Source organism: Melampsora larici-populina (genome assembly GCF_000204055.1).
Source record: "Melampsora larici-populina 98AG31 unplaced genomic scaffold MELLAscaffold_15, whole genome shotgun sequence".
NCBI lineage: Eukaryota > Fungi > Basidiomycota > Pucciniomycetes > Pucciniales > Melampsoraceae > Melampsora > Melampsora laricis-populina.
In genome coordinates this window covers 1,301,548-1,319,855 of record NW_006768779.1, presented here as the reverse complement: position 1 = coordinate 1,319,855, position 18,308 = coordinate 1,301,548, and the positions used below count along the sequence as shown (strand labels likewise).

Below are 18,308 nucleotides of genomic sequence, written 5' to 3'. Positions count from 1 at the left end.
TCGACTCCCGCTGCATTTCAGCTGCATTTCTTTAAAACTTGCAAAGCATGAGATGACTTCCATTCCTTGACACGAAACCTTGAGTCCAACAAGTCTTACAAAAGTGATATAGAGTCAATTTCGCGAGTCTTGCCACATCCTGAAATTTTCAGCACCGTGGTGGTCTGTCCGTCTGGTTTCTGGAGGACTTGCTTGCGTAACCCGGAAGTAAAGATTTTGTGTCTTCTCAAGATTGATGAAGAGGTGCAAGAGGGCCTTTTGGATCACTCACCATGCTTTCAAAGCTACCCCTTTCCGATATCTCCAGTCAAATCGGTTATTCATCCAGCAACCAAGCAGCGCTATAAAAACCCCAAGTTGTTCCTCAAACAATCACCAACAAGAACTACAATTGTGTTTGCCTGAGCTGACATATTCAACAAAGGGTCAAAATCTATACCAAATGCTTCCTCACCGCATCGTACTCACCACAGACTCCGTCAACGTGCGTATCTTTACTACACCAGAGAGTAGGACTGATGGAGTCCTTGGCGAGTGTAATGTGAGGGGCGATCAGCTGGTATGGACTTTGTCATTGTATTTGATAGAGCAGCTTTGGGAAACATATCGTGGTTCTCCGGTGTCCGTGACTTGAATGCAATTGCGCTTGATGAAAAATGTTGAGCGAGATCCCAAACTAAATGTTCATTTCCTCTGATGGTTTTCCAGAAGTTGAAGTTGATTGAAAACAAAGGTCATATTCAAATGCTGCGAACCCAGAATACCTTTTGGAAGGACTGCAGTGATAGCTTCCGTGAAGCTCTGGGTGTACCAAGGCACATAAATATCCAAAAATCTTCAACGACCAGGAATGATCTCAAATAGACCGATACCTTATTCGTAAACACATCTATCGGGGGGTTCTAGGATGATACCAAGGAGATTTGGTTCATACACCTCATCCAGAAACAAACGTCAGAAGGCACCAACAAGTTTCGGAAAATCTCAAATTAACCGCTATATAATCAAATAACTACATAATCACTGCAACTTCAAGGAAGTTGAATAAGGCAACATGCAATCCACAATCTAGAGCTTGGAAATGTTACAAATTCATGATCAGAAATAATGGATAAATCGATTTATGGAAAATCCTGAACATAATTCTTCAGCTTTTGCACCTGTTTTGACTTGCATAGCTTTGCATTAACAGTATTGATGTCTCTGAGGGTCTTGATTGCAGAACATCGATAGACTGTCTGTGATTCTGGTGAGGTGTGCTCAAAATTGCAATGATCGAGGCGAAGGGACGAACAATCCCCGGTACCGTGCGGCGATGGTGATGGAATGTTGCGTGTGTGACAGAGCTTGTGTGAGACACGCAAAGCGCATGAAGCAGACCTAAACGATACACGACTGCGGAAACCGGAGCAGTGGAGCCATTGACAGTATCGAAGTTCGGATCACCGACGATAGCGACACCGACGAGACACCCTTACCAACTTCTCACCGACCAGTAGTTCTTCAAGAGTACGTGCTTCTTTTCTTAATGATACTCTGAATGATCAATATCGCTCACGTCATGACTCACTTTTATTTATCATTAACCGTCAACCCATCAAATTTGAATCACTTTACCTACTTCTCAAAAAACTTGAAAAAATGAATTTGATTGAAAACTCTTCGCAGTGGGTGCCTGTAAACCAAGAGGTCTTCACGCCGCACGAAAACTCCGTAACCAACGACGAGAGAACCGATGGGCCGATAAGACTTACAAGAAACGTGCCCTTGGAACCGCTTACCGATCATCTCCCACTGGTGGATCATCTCACGCTAAAGGTATCGTACTTGAAAAGGTGCATGAAGATCTCATTATATCACTGTTCGACATGGATGTAAAGACATGCGGTTCCTGATTCAGACTTTTTTCGGATGCTTATGGGGATACTTCTAGGTTGGTGTTGAAGCTAAACAACCTAACTCTGCTATCCGAAAGTGTGTTCGAGTACAATTGATCAAGAACGGAAAGAAGGTCACCGCTTTCGTACCTAACGATGGTTGTCTTAACTTTTTGTAAGGACCAAGTCATCTTTGACCTGGAAGTGTTGATGTTTGTTGAGATTTGTACTTGATTTCATTTGGTAATTAGGGATGACAACGACGAGGTCTTGATTGCTGGTTTCGGACGAAAGGGAAAGGCCAAGGGTGATATTCCTGGTGTAAGTTTTCCGATATCCTCCTGGTGACAAAGTAGTGAGGTTGAATATTTTGCGGGTGTGGCTATTAGGTGCGATTCAAGTGTGTCAAGGTCTCTGGTGTCGGTCTGATGGCACTTTGGCTCGAGAAGAAGGTTAGTTGTCGATCCTTTGATTTCGTTTTCACCATCCTCTCATTAACTCGTTGATTTCCTTGACATTGTGAATTCAGGAAAAGCCCAGGTCGTAATTGCAGATTATCAGGTTCCTTGCTTCTCCGCTGTATATGATGCCTTCACTACACCTTTGGGCATCCTTGCCGTTCTACCATCACTTGCACAACCATCATCAGTCTTCTGCCCTCGCCTGCCCAAGCTTATGCCACGTCAAAAAGTCTTTGTGATCGATCTTGAATGCAGTAATTTACTTGCTATGCAATACTATGCCTCTATGTATTGCCTTGTACCTGATGGGCTCCAGGTGTATGTGATGAGCGTGCGGAATCTAATCTTCGCAAATTGGATTCAGAACTATACATAATTTATCTTGACCAATAGAAGATTAGATTTTGATATCAACTAAATATCCATAAAGCCTTCAGTCAAGAGCAATGGTGCTGAATCTAGCTACCCCCCTTCCTCGAGTGAGATTATAATTCTGATATACGTGTCAAGAAGCTCAGAGCCTTGCAAGATGACAGTATTTGTCGGTTTTTCTACCTTGCTTATTCAGAGATCGTGTACTCTTTTCACGATCGGAAACATATAACAATGTCCGCGGGTCCGTATAAATTTGAGCTATGTAGTTCATGAATCCTGGTCGATGACCAGTGCCAAGCAACAGCTGCTATCATATCCGACTTTTTATTGGTGGTTAAAATTCATGTCGCGTGATTTTTCTGAGGAGAGGCACATTGTAGTGTGATATGTTGAGAGGGAAGATTTGAAATATGAGTGGAGACGTAAAACTTCAGTTTAGGTTCTTATGAAAGATGAGAGAAGTTTTGAAGACATCAAGTTCCAAATCTCAAGTTCCAAGCCAATGAATTTTAAAATGAACTCAATTCAACTTTAGCACAACACACTTCAAGTTTGATATCATGAACTCTAAATCAAATCAAACTCAGCATCCCAACTCATCAACTTCAACACCTATCCCTCTATTCGAACTATCGACTCAATTCAGGTAACTCATCAATATTCTCTTACTTATCATCTAATCAATATCTTAACAATCGATCAAATTTAATGCAGGCATTGGAGATTTTCCGAATCAGGTTTAGAGAAAGCTAGAAGAGATTTAAATGAAGGAGCAGTAGGACGAGTGAGAGCAAAACTAGAAGAAGAAAGAGTTGAGTAGGGTTCATTAACTTTGAATCTAATCATATCATCTCTAATTAACTTTTTTTTGGATCGAATCATCTAGCGTACTGATACACAAGATGGAATGAAGATAGATGAAGATATCAAGATCTCAACTTCAGCCATCGAATATTTAACAGTGGCAGATGAATTATCATTAGTTACATTTTATCTTACTAAGATTTCACAACTTTGTAGAGCTTCGTTCTTCAGATTACCAGAAAGTGTTGAAGCATCTGCCATGAGTTATCTTAAACGGTTTTACCTTCGGAATACATGTATGGATTATCATCCTAAAAACATCATGTCGGTTCACTTTTTTTCTTTCTGATTGTTTTTTTCTACATTTCTTTGTTGACTGATCGTCGGGTTTCTTTTACAATAGGTTAACTTGTCTTTTTCTAGCTACTAAAACTGAAAACACATCGATATCCATTGATTCATTCGCATCAAGAATCCCTAAGACGACCAACGATGATGTACTTTCGATGGAATTCTTAGTAGCTCAATCATTACGATTCGAATTTAAAGTTCATCATGCACATTTAGCAGCTAGAGGGATTTATTTAGATTTACAACAAACTTTGATGAATAGTGGGATGGGAGAACAAGATGATATAGAAGTGTTGAATGAACGTTGGATAGAAGTGAAAGAGTTATTAAGGTTTAGTCGATTGACTGATGCGGAATTTCTTTGGACTCCAAGTCAGATTGCTACAGCTGTTTGGTGGATAATCGAACCTGAAAGGATAACTGAATGGATCAAATCTAAAGCACAAAGAGTTTCACAAACCGAGACGAATTCAGTTGAAAGTCATGTAAAGCTTTTGATGAGTTATTTACCGAGTTTGGTTGAATTGATTAAGAAATCAAAGTCTACTTCGATCGATAAAGAAAGAGTTACAGCTATTGATAGAAGATTGAAGTTTTGTAGAAACCCGGAAAAGGATCCTAATAGTAATTTATACAAAATTAAATTAAAACAATCTGAACAGGAAGAAATGGTAAAACAACAAGAAAAAAGTTTGAGAGAAAAAGTAGATGATCCATTTACTTAGAGTCAAAAACAATCATAATTCAAAGATTTGTTGTTTGTAAGATTATTGGTTTTGGATTTTCAAGATTGGGTTTAAGATATTGTTTTTTTTTATTTTTGGATCAATTTAAGGCTTTAGTATTTATATTACTTTTGGGAAGACAGTTTGTGAATTGATTTTTATTATCACCCAAGGAAATGATGTGGTACGTAGACGTTTTTGGTAGCGTTCCTACAATTGGATTCAACAAAAAGGAAGTTCAAGTTTAATTTTCTCTACAATTGCCCTAATTGAGGAATGATTTAGTCAAAGTTCATCACAGATTGAGAATCTTAGAAAGGCTTTGATGGATCATAAAAGTAAGAAAGCTTGCAATAGACCTGCTTCTGATCCTTCACTTTCTTTCCTGAATGATCTTCAGATGAAAGCTTATCAGGTTCATAATATGACAATGCGATCACTCATATGTTTCAAAGTCTCTGTATCTTAAACGTGGTGGCATACCAGGATGTAAAATAATTCGGCATATCTATACTATACTATACATCGGAGCTTGCAATTTGCCGGAAAAGTTTGACGCAACTGCTTTGAAAAGCTTATTGTTAGGTTGCTTCTGATTTCTCAGCCTGAATGACCTTCAGATATAATTTCGTTAGCTGTGAGAGGAATTTTCCGCCCGAAGCGCATTAGGTACGATCGTCTTGCATCCAGAAAAGGATGTGGAACAACGCGTAGTGAGCTCTCAAACGTGGTACATGATCATCATGATACCTAGTAATTCGGTATACCTAGTATGCGGTAAAGAGTTCAATTTGGCGGCAAAGTTTTACGCAACCACTTGAAAAAAGTGATGCAAGTTTGCTGCCTATCTTTCTATTTGAAATGAAACATTTCTTCTGATACCTCCACGCAGTTTTCCTCATCAGGTGTTCTTTAGGTATCGCTACTCCAATCACTTTCCACACTTTAATACTTCAACTCTTCATAATCAATCTTTCCGCGGTTGTTACAACTTAGGGAAACTCGTAAGAGTGTCAAGTCAAAGCGCATCTTTGGCATTTAAGAAATCTTTGTTTGGATTAAGACCTTTAGAGTCTACAGGAGTTATTGGTTGGGTGCGTACATTTCCGCTCAACTTGTCACCGGAGACACGTACAATACAAAGACATGCTAATTACTTATCCACAATATTCTTTCTATAATATTTACAGTCGATCAGGTCTTTAGGAACACCACAAGGATATCTCAAGCCTTTGCGTGACAATTGGTTTGCTTACGACCAGGATTCAATTGTGCAGGTACCAAAGCTTCTTGTGTGTTACTTTCTTTATGCTTGTTCCGCACTGTTGTTGGAAGACTTTTTCTGATAGGCTTTCATGGGGTTTTCAGCAAGATTCCATCAAGTGTTATTGATATGAAGCCTGTCATTCTTGGATTGTATGTCATTGTCAGTATGGCTTACCGTGCCCATTCTGCCATGATGGGACTGCAACCCATGGCAAACCCACCGTATATACCACCCCCTATGATACCTGGGTATGGCGAATCACATGGAGCAGCTTCTGCGATTGAATGGTATGGACCAAAGACGTACCAAGGGAGTGAATCCAGAGAATTTGCCAAAGAAGTTGTGTTAAATGATGATCAGAAAGAAGAGGTCTCCAGTCCCGATAGATTGACCAAAGAAGTTATGTTGGATGATGATCAACAAGAAGAGGTTCTAAGTTCTGATCCACATCATGATCTAATCAAGGGAAGAAAACCCCTCTGCGATCGTCGTAAACCGGTTCCACAGAGTTCGAATATGATAGCACCGATTATAGAACCACCAATGGAGCGTACAGAATACACAAAAGCACAAATGAAACATTTAAAAGATCGACTAAAATATCAAACAAATGGATTAGATTACAAATACGATTTAGAAGGAGATAATTTCTTTCAGCTTGATAAGAAACCTTGTGATTGTAGTGGATATTGTGGTAGGATGAAAATCTTTGATTCAAAACATCCTCATCAACTCGTTTATGATACTGGTTGTTGTTATTGTAGTTGGCATTCTAAAAACCCTAACCAAGTTAATTGTGGTGAAACTTGTTTGTCATTGGCTATTTTGTGTCCTTTTGCTTCATTGGGTGCTTGGTTAAAAGCAATCAGTCATTCTTCAGCAAGGAACTTTTAGGTTAATGTCAGACCAAAGTGCATGAAATGTTATGTACTTAAATGCTCATCATATATTTTTTTTTCTCATAGACACCATTATAAACCTATCAAGCTCATTGATATAGATGGATATGCAAATAGAATATCTGATCAACTTGTCATATTTTGTTGTATCTTGTCTCTTTCAGAATTTCACATCAAACCCATATTACAATTTCATGCAAAACTTTCATTATTTTTGTTTGGAATGATATTTTTTTTCCAAAAAGGTACAGATCACATGGACTGCAAAATTGATAGATTCCAATTTTATCTTGATTTATTTTCAAAGTGGCTTTGTACACATACTCCCCATGTAAGTTCAAATCAAAGTCACTTCTTATGTATAAGTAGTCAAGTATTGGTCTTTGCCCTGCCCCTGCAGATCTGAGGACAAGCCCACCAGGCTGGAAGTTCAGATGAGCAATCTTTGCCTACAGAGTGCAGCGCACAGTGCCCGTGGAGAGGGCTCCCAACGCCAAGGGCTATAGCTAGTACAAAGGCAAGCCTTTGTACTCTTAAAGGCCTCCAACATTGGGGGCGCCCTTTACGGGCACTGTGGGGGTAGGCTTTCAGGCTTTGGGGGAGCTGTAGGGGCTGCAGAGGAGCCAAAAGCATGTAAGCCTGAACCTTGCCCTCACCATCCCCAGGAATTCCTGACTCTGAGTCCCAACTCTACAGCACCTGGAGTGCGGATGAATTTATGTAGATTTTTATAGCAGGTAATTTTGGTAAGGATTTGAGAAAGCTGGGGTGTATTGGGCTGGGACTGGGGTAGATACCTAGTCAGACTCAAGGTAGGGACTTGAGACTTGAACCCAATTTCTTTACTTGAGAATAGAATTTTTGACCATTTGTATTCATTTACCATTACAGGCTCCGCACTTCATTAAATTTTGTTTCTAGTTACACCCACCTTCTTCAAGATCTGGTACATCTCCTGGTGTGAATTGAAGTGTAGGATATCTCTGGAAGTTGAAGAGATTTGCCTCTGATGATGGTACTTGTATTATGGTGCCATAGGAAAAAAGCTCATCCATGAAGATGTTGTAAAACAACAAGACAAATTCAAGTTTTTGGTAATTGAACCTAATAATTAATAGTAAGATTCAAGTTGATCAAAACTTGCCAAAAAATTATGTGCGTACCTTGTGACCTTCCAGCCCATCAAAATTCACTTTTTTGAAAAAAATGGCTAGGAATTTGCTTTTGATCAGGGGTGCAACTTTGATAGTTTTTTTAAAAAATCATCAAAGGATTTTGTAAATTCTCAGTCATGAATGGTTTGTTTGAACCAAAGAAAGCCGTTTTGAGAAATTTTCCCAATAAGTAAATTGATCCATGAGTGATTTGTAGAGCATATGTAGATCTGATTGAGAAATTCTGAAGGCAAATGTGTACAGCTGTTTCGAAAACAAAACTGGTTGTCGTTTTTTTTTTTTTTTTTTTTTCATATCCGCGGTTTTGAATCTAGCAGAAAAACCGCGCAAAAGGCTGATGACAGCTGATTACATGGCATGAGGTTCAATCCTGTTGGACCCTGTTGAATCACATTGCAAGCTTGAAGCCAGCGCCACGTTTGTCCACAACACAATTGAGCCATCCTCAACATGCCTGCTGATCGGAATTCACGGCCTTTTCAAAGTTTCAATCAATCACTCCCATATCAAAGAACCACTAATTTCAACACAGCTCAACAGTCTCGTGGTTCTTATAGCGGTACATCCTCAAGCTTCTTCCACCCGGCTCAAGATTTGACTCAAGAAGCACCAATCCTACATGCACCGGGGCATTTTCCTTATCAACGTTTCAGCCAAACTGGCCCAATCACATTTCCAACATCACAACCATCAACCTCTATTTCTTCCTATCCACAGAGATCAAGTCGGCCATGAATTCACGTTCTTGATCTGAGAATACGAGGGGACGACCACGTTTCTCATATTCTGATGCACTGCAAACCACGGCTAGAGTTGATTCGTATAGTTTTTGCCATTGGGTGAGGGTGTCCACATGTACTGCAGATCGCAGATGGCGTTTGACGGCTGCTCGACTCATACCTTCGGACAATAAAGTAATCGCCTGCACTTTGATGTCGGCGCTGTATCGAGGCATTCTTGTTGTTTTTGTTTCGTGAGATGTGGTGAGGTGGATCTGGCAAGATGGGGGCTTGGACAAGGTGCATGCGAATAGAATTTGGATACATATTTGCTCCCGATTGGGAGAATTAGCCCAATCAGGTCAAATAAATTGACCGCGGATATGAAAAAAAAAAAGAAAAAAACAACGACAACCAGTTTTGTTTTCGAAACAGCTGTATATCAGACTGATGAAATATGTAAATTCTTTCTATGAAAAGAAGTTTGATCCAAGATATATTAAATTTTTCTGAAATGACTTCCATCTACAATAGTATATGATGGTGTGACTTTGCACGTCGATGAGGACGAAACCAGCATACGATGATTGAAGATTTGATTAATTTTGTTTATTTGCAGACTAGATGTGATACTTTCCATTTCCATTTCTAGGAGCTGATCAAATTGAACTAAACCCTTTGATGATTGATCACTTTGTCTTTGTTTTAAGTGAATATATCTAGTCCTAGCGTGACACGACTAGCACAAGTAGCCAACTTCTACCATAGACTTTACTCCAACTCCCCTTGGGTATTTTCTCAAACAGAAGATAGACAAACCAAGAATGAGATCACACAGATCATGAAGGTGAAATGAAGTTTTGATTGGTTTGACTAAATTGAGACTGTATGGTCAAGTATGTATATGGTTAAGTGTAGAAATGAAAGTTGATCAAGGTTGGGTAACTTTAAATCCAATCAAGAATCAAGAATCAAGAATTCATGAGAAACTAACTCAGAACACTACAAACCAATCAAAAGTCATGAACCCATTCTCAACCACAACCAATCAAGATGAACAACAACTTAGAAAACATACCAAACCATTCATCCAGCTCAACTTCATCACCCACAAAACCTCTCAAACAAACCACATCCCAATCCCAACCACAATCAAATTCCAAATCATCAACCATCAAACTAACAAGACCTTCATTATCGACTTTAACTTCCTCAATCTCACGCAACAAATCAATCATCTTATCACCAACTCTATCAAACCAAACTCACACAACAACAACAAGCACCACCACAACAAGCACCACATCACCAACTCCAATCATTCATTCAAATTTAACTTTCTCAGTTGGTGATCGAGTCAAATCTACAAATCAAATGATTGGAAAATGTGCATTTATTGGAACGATTGATCAAAAAGTCGGACTTTGGGTTGGAATCGATTTAAGTTATCCTTTACATGATCCTGGTCAAGCTCCTTGGTATGGTAAAGGTAAAAACTCGGGTTCAGTTAATGGGTTAGTTTTCAAAAGAAAAAGTACAATCGAATTTCAAGAACCAAACTCATTCTGATCTCTCTCTCTTTTGTAGGGTTTCTTATTTTACTTGTGATCCAAACTGTGGTATCTTTTTTCCAATCTCAAAAGTATCAGCTTATCCATATCCAAAATCACATTCACATTCACATTCACAATCTCAATCTCAATCTCAATCTCAATCACAATCTCAACAAAGAATCATCTTTCCACCACGACCTCATTCACCAATCAAACCACCAACGATCAATACAACTTCTTCATTAATCGAATCAGATCTATCATCCCACAAACCAAATCCCCCAAACAGATTAAGTAGATCATTAAAAGCTTCTTTACCAAACCAATCTCTTCATCATCTTTCGACTCCTAAACCTAAACCTAGGATCTCATTACATCATAATGCAAGAAAATCAATTGGAAATCTATTCAATAACAATCGACCCAATTCAACTGCCATCGTACCATCCTCTAATCCGAACGCCAACACACCTAGTACAACTACTACACCTAATACTTCGACTTCTTCTAGAATCTTACGAAACTTTTCTTCAATATCCAAAAATTCTAATCCGTTTCCAACTACTTCATCTGATTTAATACCCACTCCTATCCAATCAAGTCGACAACTTCGTGCTTCTTTACCTGAAACTCATTCAACTGAATCACATCACATCTCTGACTTGGATAAACCTAACACCGAACCCATCTTGATTATTTCAGATGAATTAAATCAACTTAAAAGATCTAATCCAACCGAAAGATTAATCGAAGAATTAAATTTAAATCCAACCAAACAGAACAAGGATGATGAGATCTTGATACGAACCAATTCGAAGTCTGATGAAGAATTCAAAGCGATTGAGAACCGATTAAAAGAAGTAGAAGAAGAATTAAGAAGTGTTAAAGAAGAAAGAAAGATGGCACAAGATGGATTACGATTAGCTAACGAAGAAAGCACAAGCAAGTTTGAAACTCAGTGTTTGAAATCTAATGAGATGGAAAAAGAGTATAAGAAGACGATTGAAGAGAAAAACAAGATGATTGAAAGGTTTGCTAAACAAGCCACCGAAAGCAGTCTAGAGATCGAAACGCTTAAAACTCAATTTGAACAAGAAACAAAGTCATGGAAAGATGAACGAGAAGAATTGGTTGAACAGTTGGGATCATTAAGACAAGCAGGTCAATCTCTCTGTTCGGTATACGAAGAAAAGATGTTAGAAGTGGAATCTAGAAGAGTCGAAGCAGTGGAAAGATATGAAAAGTTGAAAAAAGAATCACAGGAAGGAAACGGGACGGAGTTGAATAAGACCAGAATAGAAGAAAGAACCATTGAAAGAAGTGAAGGACATTTATCGATGGAAGCGATTGAGATTGATAATGAAAGATTAAAAGCAGATTTAAAGTATAATAAAGATCGATTAGGTAACTTACAAGATCAAGTTTATGAATTAAAACAAGAACTTGAAAGCGAGATTGAAAAGAAAGAAAGGATAGAAGAAGAGATGAGAAATACGATTGTGAGACATAAGAGTATGATGAAGAAGATGAAAGAAGAGAATGTGAACCAAGCCAAAGAAAACGAAAGTTTAGAAATGAAATTAGGACAAGTTGAGATGAGATTAAAAGAATGTGTAGAAACTATGGAAAAGGATAGGATCGAATTAGAAGGATTGAGAGATGAATTGATCGTTTCTCAACCTAGAAGATCGAATCAAACTACTAAATTGGTGATTCCTACTAATACGGATGATGATGATTTTTCGAAAAAGATTCGGTTTGGAAGAACAGAAGAAGAAACGGTAAGGGATCAGCAGGATGAGGATGAGGATGATTATGGAGATAGGACAGGTACAGTTATGGATAAAGGTGAGATTCCATACCATCCAACAGGACTTGATCCATCCAACAAAAAGTCACAAGTCCCTATACATCAAAAAGTTCAAACGGTCACTCAAACCAAAGAAGAACTCGAAATCGAATTAAGACAAGCTAAGAGAAGAATCGAAAGCTTATTAGAAGAATTAGGAGAAAAACATCAAGAACAGACACCTAGATTAGAAACCCAGAGATCGAATGAGAATTTCAAAACAAGAAGAGAAGAAGAAGAAAGGTTAAGAAACATGAAACATGATCCTAGTTTGTTATGTATCAAACAAGACGAGAGTTTAGGATTAATTCAAAGATTAGATAACTTGGAAAAACATTTAACTAGTTTCTCTTCCCAATCCACTTCACCTCATCATCAACCACAACATCATCAAGATCCAACTCATCTGAAAGGTAGATGGAGGAAAAGAGGAGGAAAAGAAGAAGGAGAAGGAAGTTTTGGATCATCTGTGGGATCTAGTTTGCCAATTTGGGTGACGGATCCAAGAAGTCAAGCGAGTAATGCTAGTGTGACAGGTAGTTTGAGTAAATCTAATAGGATTGGAAATATGACGAAAGAGATGCAAGAGATTTTAGGCTTGAAGGTCTTATTGAATCAATCGGATGATGATCGGGTGAAAGTAGAAATTGAGAATCGAGAATTAAAACAAGAAATCGAAGAATTAAAGTAAGTGGATCATCTTCTTTTTGGAAACCTATCATCCAAATTCATGGTGGATTGTTTTTGTTTTGGGTTGGGGGAAAAAGGAATACGAATCGGATGTTGGAAGGAGCGATTGAGAACCCAATGAAGGTTTTGAAAGATTATGATAAGACGGTTAGGTTGGAAAAAGAGATTAGAGAGTTAAGAAGAGAGATTGAGAATTTGAATCGGAAACATATTCAACAAGTTGATGCATTAAATCAAGAAGTAAGTTCTTCCCCTCCCCTACAACATCCAAATTGATTTCCAGAGGTTTGGATGGTTGTTTACTGATTTTTTTGGGGTTTGGAATTTAGGTGGTCGAACTTGAATCGATTATTGAAGTGAAGGTTTTGAAAGAAGCGGAAATCGAAGCTGAATTACAACATTATAAATATAATACTTGAAGAAAGTGAGAAAAGAAAAAGAAATGCCATTTTGTTTTGGATTGATTCTTCTTTATGATTTCGTTTTACATACAAACGCACTCATGCATCTTTCTTTGAACTTGACTTGACTTGACTTCTACTTCTCTGTTTTTTTTTTGCTTTGCATAACTTTTTTGGCTCTTTTTTCTTCCTTTTGCTTTTTCTGATTCTTTTTCTGCTTTTCTTTTTCTTTTTTTTTCTGTTTTTCTTTTTCTTTAGGTTTCATGTTTTATAAAAAAAACGTGTTGATTAGTTCTTTTTGACGGGTTTTTTTCTTGGTTTAAATAAAGTTATATCAACGAAAAAAACAAAAATATATAATCTTTAGAAACGGGACGGTTTTTCTTTACATACATACATTTTTTTTCTCAAGTTTGGATTTGGATTTGGATTTGGATTATTTATTTTTTGGAAAAAGTGGACTGGAATAGCTTTTGTGTGTGTGGGAATTGGTTATTGGGGAGGGTTTTTTTGTTTTTGTTTTTTCATCAGGGCTTTGGTTTTGGTTTTGGTTTTGGTTTTGCTGGGTTTTTTGGATTTTGGATTTTTGGATTTTTTGGTTTTGGTTTTGGTTTTGCTGGATTTCTGGTTTTTTGGTTTTGCTGGATTTTTGGATTTAAAAAGTGTTGAAATGAACAAGAATGTAAAAGGTTTCAAAATGAAATAAGATTATGGAAAGAAGATTTGAGGAAAAGTTTATAAATCAATAACTTCTGGGATGGTTTTTGTATATAGGATTAGATGATTTGTTGAATGCTTAGATTAATTTTGAATGCACCTTGGTTGTGAATTGATGATTAGTGATCTGCTAGTAGTGAGTCTGATGACACTTTTATTATCAAGAGAAGTTGATTTGTTAAAGATGAGTTTGTGAGAAATGATTGGGAAATGTTTAACTGCAACAAATGTGTGTGTATGTCTGATCAGGAGAAACATTTGAGAGTTCTTCGGTATTGATCTCACTTGAAACTTGGAAGAGAAATTAGAACTTTACAAACCGTAATAAAAGTTACAAACTATACCAAGAACAAACCAAGAACAAGAATAAAAACAAGAACAAGAACAAGAACACGAAGAAGAACACGAAGAAGAACAAGAACAAGAACAAGAACAAGAAAGACCCCGATCGAATCAAAAAAGCACCACCATCAAGATGAAACTCCAAGAATATTCGATTCAACTTTTCACAAGATCACCACCTCTCATAAAACTAACCATCATCTTAACATTCTTAACACAATCAATTTACATTGTATATTTAATGTGGAAAGTTTTCATAAAAGTTTTACGTCAAAGACTTTTTTCATCGAATCAACTTAAACGAAACCAACTTATTAATCAAACTATTAATCAATCAAGTTCTACTCTTCAAACTTTTCGGGAAAAAAGGGTGATTGGATTGTTTCATCCTTATTGGTAAACCATTTCTTCATTCCTACTTTCTAATCACTAATCTTTTTTTTTGGGTTTTTTTTGGGTTTTTTTTGGGTTTTTTTTAGTAATGCTGGTGGTGGTGGTGAAAGAGTTTTATGGACTGCAGTTTCGTTTCATCAAAGATCTGATCCGAATACGATTTGTGCAATTTATACTGGAGATCTAAATGTTACTAAATCAGAAATGATCAACAAAGTTAAAGTAAGACCTCTCTTTCATCAATCAATCAATCAATCTGATATTTTGGAATCCGTTTCACAGCAACGATTCGATATCGATTTAGATCCGTATGCTTTGATTCTGATTCCTTTAAAGACTCGGTACTTGGTTGAGTCTAGTAGATGGCCAAGGTTTACGTTGGTCGGTCAATCACTAGGTTCGATGGTTTTAGCCTACGAAGCCATAACTCAACTGATTCCCGATATATACATTGGTAAAGTTCCAGCCCAACCATTTTTCGATTCATATATACCAAACTGATTCTTGATGTTTTGGGGTGATTAGATACGATGGGATACGCTTTTACGTTTTTGGTTTGGTCTGCTTTAACGTCTATTCCGATTGGAGCTTATGTACATTATCCAACGATCAGTACGAATATGTTGAAAAGAGTCACCGATCGAAACTCGTCTTATCAGAATTCAACTTCAATCTCTTCTAGTTTCGTTTTATCTTATCTTAAAGTATTGTATGTTTTTTTCTATGTTAATCTGATTTCAAAAGAATGTAGAGTTAACTTTTTGATTGTTTTTTTTTGATTTGGTTTGGTTTGGGGGGATGTGGAACTAAAAGGTATTATTTACTTTTTGCTGAAGTGTATTCAGTTTGTTTAAAACGAGCTGATTATTTAATGGTGAATTCTACATGGACCAAAACTCATGTAGACAAACTACTCCGAGCGCATTTCCATCACTCTCATTCTTCAACCCCTCCAAGATCATCTCAAATAGTTTATCCTCCATGTGACGTGAAGACATTCACAAGTTTTCCTCTTCTAAATCGAAAGAAACTCATCTTATCAATCTCTCAATACAGACCTGAAAAAGATCAACTTAAACAAATCGAATCGTTTGCAAAGTTTTCAAGTTCATCAAACTTTTCAAAAGATGTAAAGATGATCTTAGTTGGTAGTTGTAGGAATCAAGAAGATTTGGATAGGGTTGAAAGTTTGAGAAATAGGTGTAAGGAATTAGGTATCCAATCGAGTGTTGAACTTAGGGTGAATGTCGGATGGGATGAACTTAAGGAACTTTTGGGGAGCAGTTTGGTGGGCATCAGTACGATGGTTGATGAACATTTCGGGATTAGTATTGTAGAGTTTATGGTACGCAATCAATCAATCTTCCAAGAAACACAAACCCCCTTTAAACTGATATTTTGATTTGGTGTTTTATAGGCAGCAGGATTAGTACCATTAGTCCACAAATCAGGTGGACCATTAATGGATATCATCAATGAGACTGGAAACCGAACCGGATTTTTCGGTACAGATGTAGATTCCTTTGCAGCTAGATTAGAAGAGATCTTTAGGCTTTCAGAAACAGATTGTTTGAAGATTAGAAGTGAGGCTAGAAGAGTGAGTGTGGAAAAGTTTTCCGTCAAGGTGTTTGAATCTGCTTGGGAGAATGGGGTTGGGGAAGTTATGAGGGTTGGGATGGATAGGATTGGGAAAAAAGAGAAGAAGAGTGAGTGAGGTCGAGTGGGAGTTGGAGTTGGAAGGCAGATTGGGTAAGTAGTTTTGGTTTTTTTTGCTTTGGATTGGTAATGGAATCAATGAAATTGTTTTATAATTTATATTTCTGGATAATTAGATATCTGTAAGAAGCAATCATGAGCTTTGAAGTTTGGTGAGTTTCCGAATGCAGTGTATGTATATATATTAAGAATGATGAACATTTTCAGGAATGCAAAAGATATGATTACATATTTGATCGACATGAAGGGTGTGTTCACTTGAGCAATCTCTGTTGAGAAATCACATTCTGCAAAATTTAAAGTGTCTATTTGGTGGTGCATATTGCATTTTTGCAACAGGACAGCACTATTTGGCAACCACCTTTTTTGACCCAATGCCCGGTTTTCAGATACTTGTTAGTCAACGCCCTATTTGATTGAAATATAGCCCGGTTTGAATTTGAAATCACGATTTTTTGAAATCACGCTGGCTGGCTCAGCAAACATGCTCGCCACCAATTTGTTCATTCAAATGTCTCATTTTCTCACTCATCATCAAAGGTCAATTTTACCTCTTCGCGCCCTTGCTTGAAGCGTCAAAAAACTCTCGGATCTGTTTATCACAGAGATCAATAACTTTTGGATTTCAAAACCAAACACATAAAACAGCTCAATAGAAATAAAAAAAGTGTTAGAGTAAGTAAGAGGAAGTAATCATACAAAAAGAGGGAGACATGAGCAACAAGTGTGAGAATTTAAGACTAAGACAAAATTTACACAACACAAACCACAACAACTCATCAATCAACAAACATGAGATGGTGAATTGAGATCAAGAGAAAAGTATACAACACCAAAACCTGCATATCATTTTTGTTCAATCCACATATTGAATCGGGTCCCTTTTGATCCAGGTGGGTAATTTGGTCCTATCAAGCATTGCTGCGTTGCAGTGCTTGGGAAGAAAGACAGTTCGATCTTTTGAGAGGAGGCAAACAAAGAAAGTCGTGAGGTGAAGTCAGTACCGGAAGAAAGAAAATGAGGAAAAGAACTTGAACGAGACACTTACCATCTTTAGGCGATTCATGTTGGCTAGTCGCCTTCAAAATTGAACGTTTGATCTTCCCAATGCGGAAGGGATAGAAACGTTGGTTCGTTCCAAAGGAGATTTGATTGTTGAAGCTTGATGCGGTGGTTGAGAAATGGTGGTTGCCTGGTTTGATACTTGATTGGAGGTGTTCTAGTAGCCCGGTTTCTCATGGTGAGAAGCCCTCTTGCGAATACGAAAGCTGTTTACTTGTTTGATGCCCGGATTGGCTGCGGCTGCGGCCAAATTTGGCGGAGACAGGGCCGAGTTATGTGAGTAAAGCACGGATAAGTACCGAAACCTGTTGGTGTCCAATCGACTATGTGTAAAGAGAGCAGTTACGAGAAGTGATTAACAATTTAGGAAAATTCAATGATGTCATTATAAGAATCACTACACGGGTATAAGAAAAGATTACTTACAAAAGATATTCTACCCCAACCAAAAGATCATATATAAAGCTAGTTATTAAACCCCCAAAGTACATTCTCTTTTCCTCATCTTCGGAAAGAGAATGTACGTATGTTTCATTTTTCGTTTTATCTAATTTCTTTTCTTTATTGAATTAATCTGATGTTTCAATGTGAAGTGTTGTTGTTCTCATAGCCAGTTCCAAGATCAGTTAAACTTACAAGTTTGACTTTAATCTTCTTGCTCTTTACTTGTTACGCTAAACCTCATCACAGGTACTTATAAAATATTCTACTAGATTTTCATTTCATACTACATTACTCACCTTTCTCATCTTTGTGTTGTGGTTGTTACTAAACTGTGTTGTAGGTCAGCGGTCTTTCCTAAGAGCAGAAGCCAGATCAGCTATTATCTTATCTAACATTATCATCTATCAGGTAATTAATATAATCTTCGGAAAGAGAATTGTCGTTGTTCTCATAGCCAGTTCCAAGATCAGTTAAACTTACAAGTTTGA

The 18,308-nt window shown here is 37.5% G+C and overlaps 7 protein-coding genes across 7 annotated transcripts; 6 read left to right on the top strand and 1 right to left on the bottom strand.

Annotated features, from left to right (window-relative positions):
* Positions 1-1,406: 1,406 nt before the first annotated feature.
* On the top strand, positions 1,407-2,383 carry MELLADRAFT_48126 (uncharacterized protein; the record flags this gene model as incomplete). The annotated part of the gene is made up of 5 exons (XM_007409276.1): positions 1,407-1,509; positions 1,669-1,835; positions 1,934-2,052; positions 2,129-2,198; positions 2,267-2,383. Coding segments are annotated over 5 exons (474 nt in total).
* Positions 2,384-3,425: 1,042 nt separating this feature from the next.
* Positions 3,426-4,593, top strand: MELLADRAFT_35564 (uncharacterized protein; the record flags this gene model as incomplete). The annotated part of the gene is made up of 4 exons (XM_007409277.1): positions 3,426-3,524; positions 3,627-3,841; positions 3,921-4,317; positions 4,360-4,593. Coding segments are annotated over 4 exons (945 nt in total), but the record flags the coding sequence as incomplete, so codon positions are not given.
* Positions 4,594-5,986: 1,393 nt separating this feature from the next.
* Positions 5,987-6,754, top strand: MELLADRAFT_124070 (uncharacterized protein; the record flags this gene model as incomplete). Its single annotated transcript, XM_007409278.1, has 1 exon — positions 5,987-6,754. The coding sequence occupies one exon, from the start codon at positions 5,987-5,989 to the stop codon at positions 6,752-6,754; it is 768 nt and encodes a 255-aa protein (XP_007409340.1).
* Positions 6,755-9,706: 2,952 nt separating this feature from the next.
* On the top strand, positions 9,707-10,222 carry MELLADRAFT_85807 (uncharacterized protein; the record flags this gene model as incomplete). Its single annotated transcript, XM_007409279.1, has 1 exon — positions 9,707-10,222. One exon carries the CDS (start codon positions 9,707-9,709, stop codon positions 10,220-10,222), a length of 516 nt encoding a protein of 171 aa, XP_007409341.1.
* Positions 10,223-11,543: 1,321 nt separating this feature from the next.
* Positions 11,544-13,164, top strand: MELLADRAFT_85806 (uncharacterized protein; the record flags this gene model as incomplete). Its single annotated transcript, XM_007409280.1, has 3 exons — positions 11,544-12,742; positions 12,823-12,985; positions 13,075-13,164. 3 exons carry the CDS (start codon positions 11,544-11,546, stop codon positions 13,162-13,164), a joined length of 1,452 nt encoding a protein of 483 aa, XP_007409342.1.
* A 1,003-nt stretch (positions 13,165-14,167) lies between these two features.
* MELLADRAFT_48123 (family 4 glycosyltransferase) lies at positions 14,168-16,547 on the top strand (the record flags this gene model as incomplete). Its single annotated transcript, XM_007409281.1, has 6 exons — positions 14,168-14,601; positions 14,685-14,820; positions 14,881-15,052; positions 15,124-15,307; positions 15,412-15,943; positions 16,016-16,547. The coding sequence occupies 6 exons, from the start codon at positions 14,339-14,341 to the stop codon at positions 16,310-16,312; spliced, it is 1,584 nt and encodes a 527-aa protein (XP_007409343.1).
* A 369-nt stretch (positions 16,548-16,916) lies between these two features.
* Positions 16,917-17,553, bottom strand: MELLADRAFT_71725 (uncharacterized protein; the record flags this gene model as incomplete). The annotated part of the gene is made up of 2 exons (XM_007409221.1): positions 16,917-17,271; positions 17,363-17,553. One exon carries the CDS (start codon positions 17,551-17,553, stop codon positions 17,386-17,388), a length of 168 nt encoding a protein of 55 aa, XP_007409283.1.
* Between the last annotated feature and the right edge of the window lie 755 nt (positions 17,554-18,308).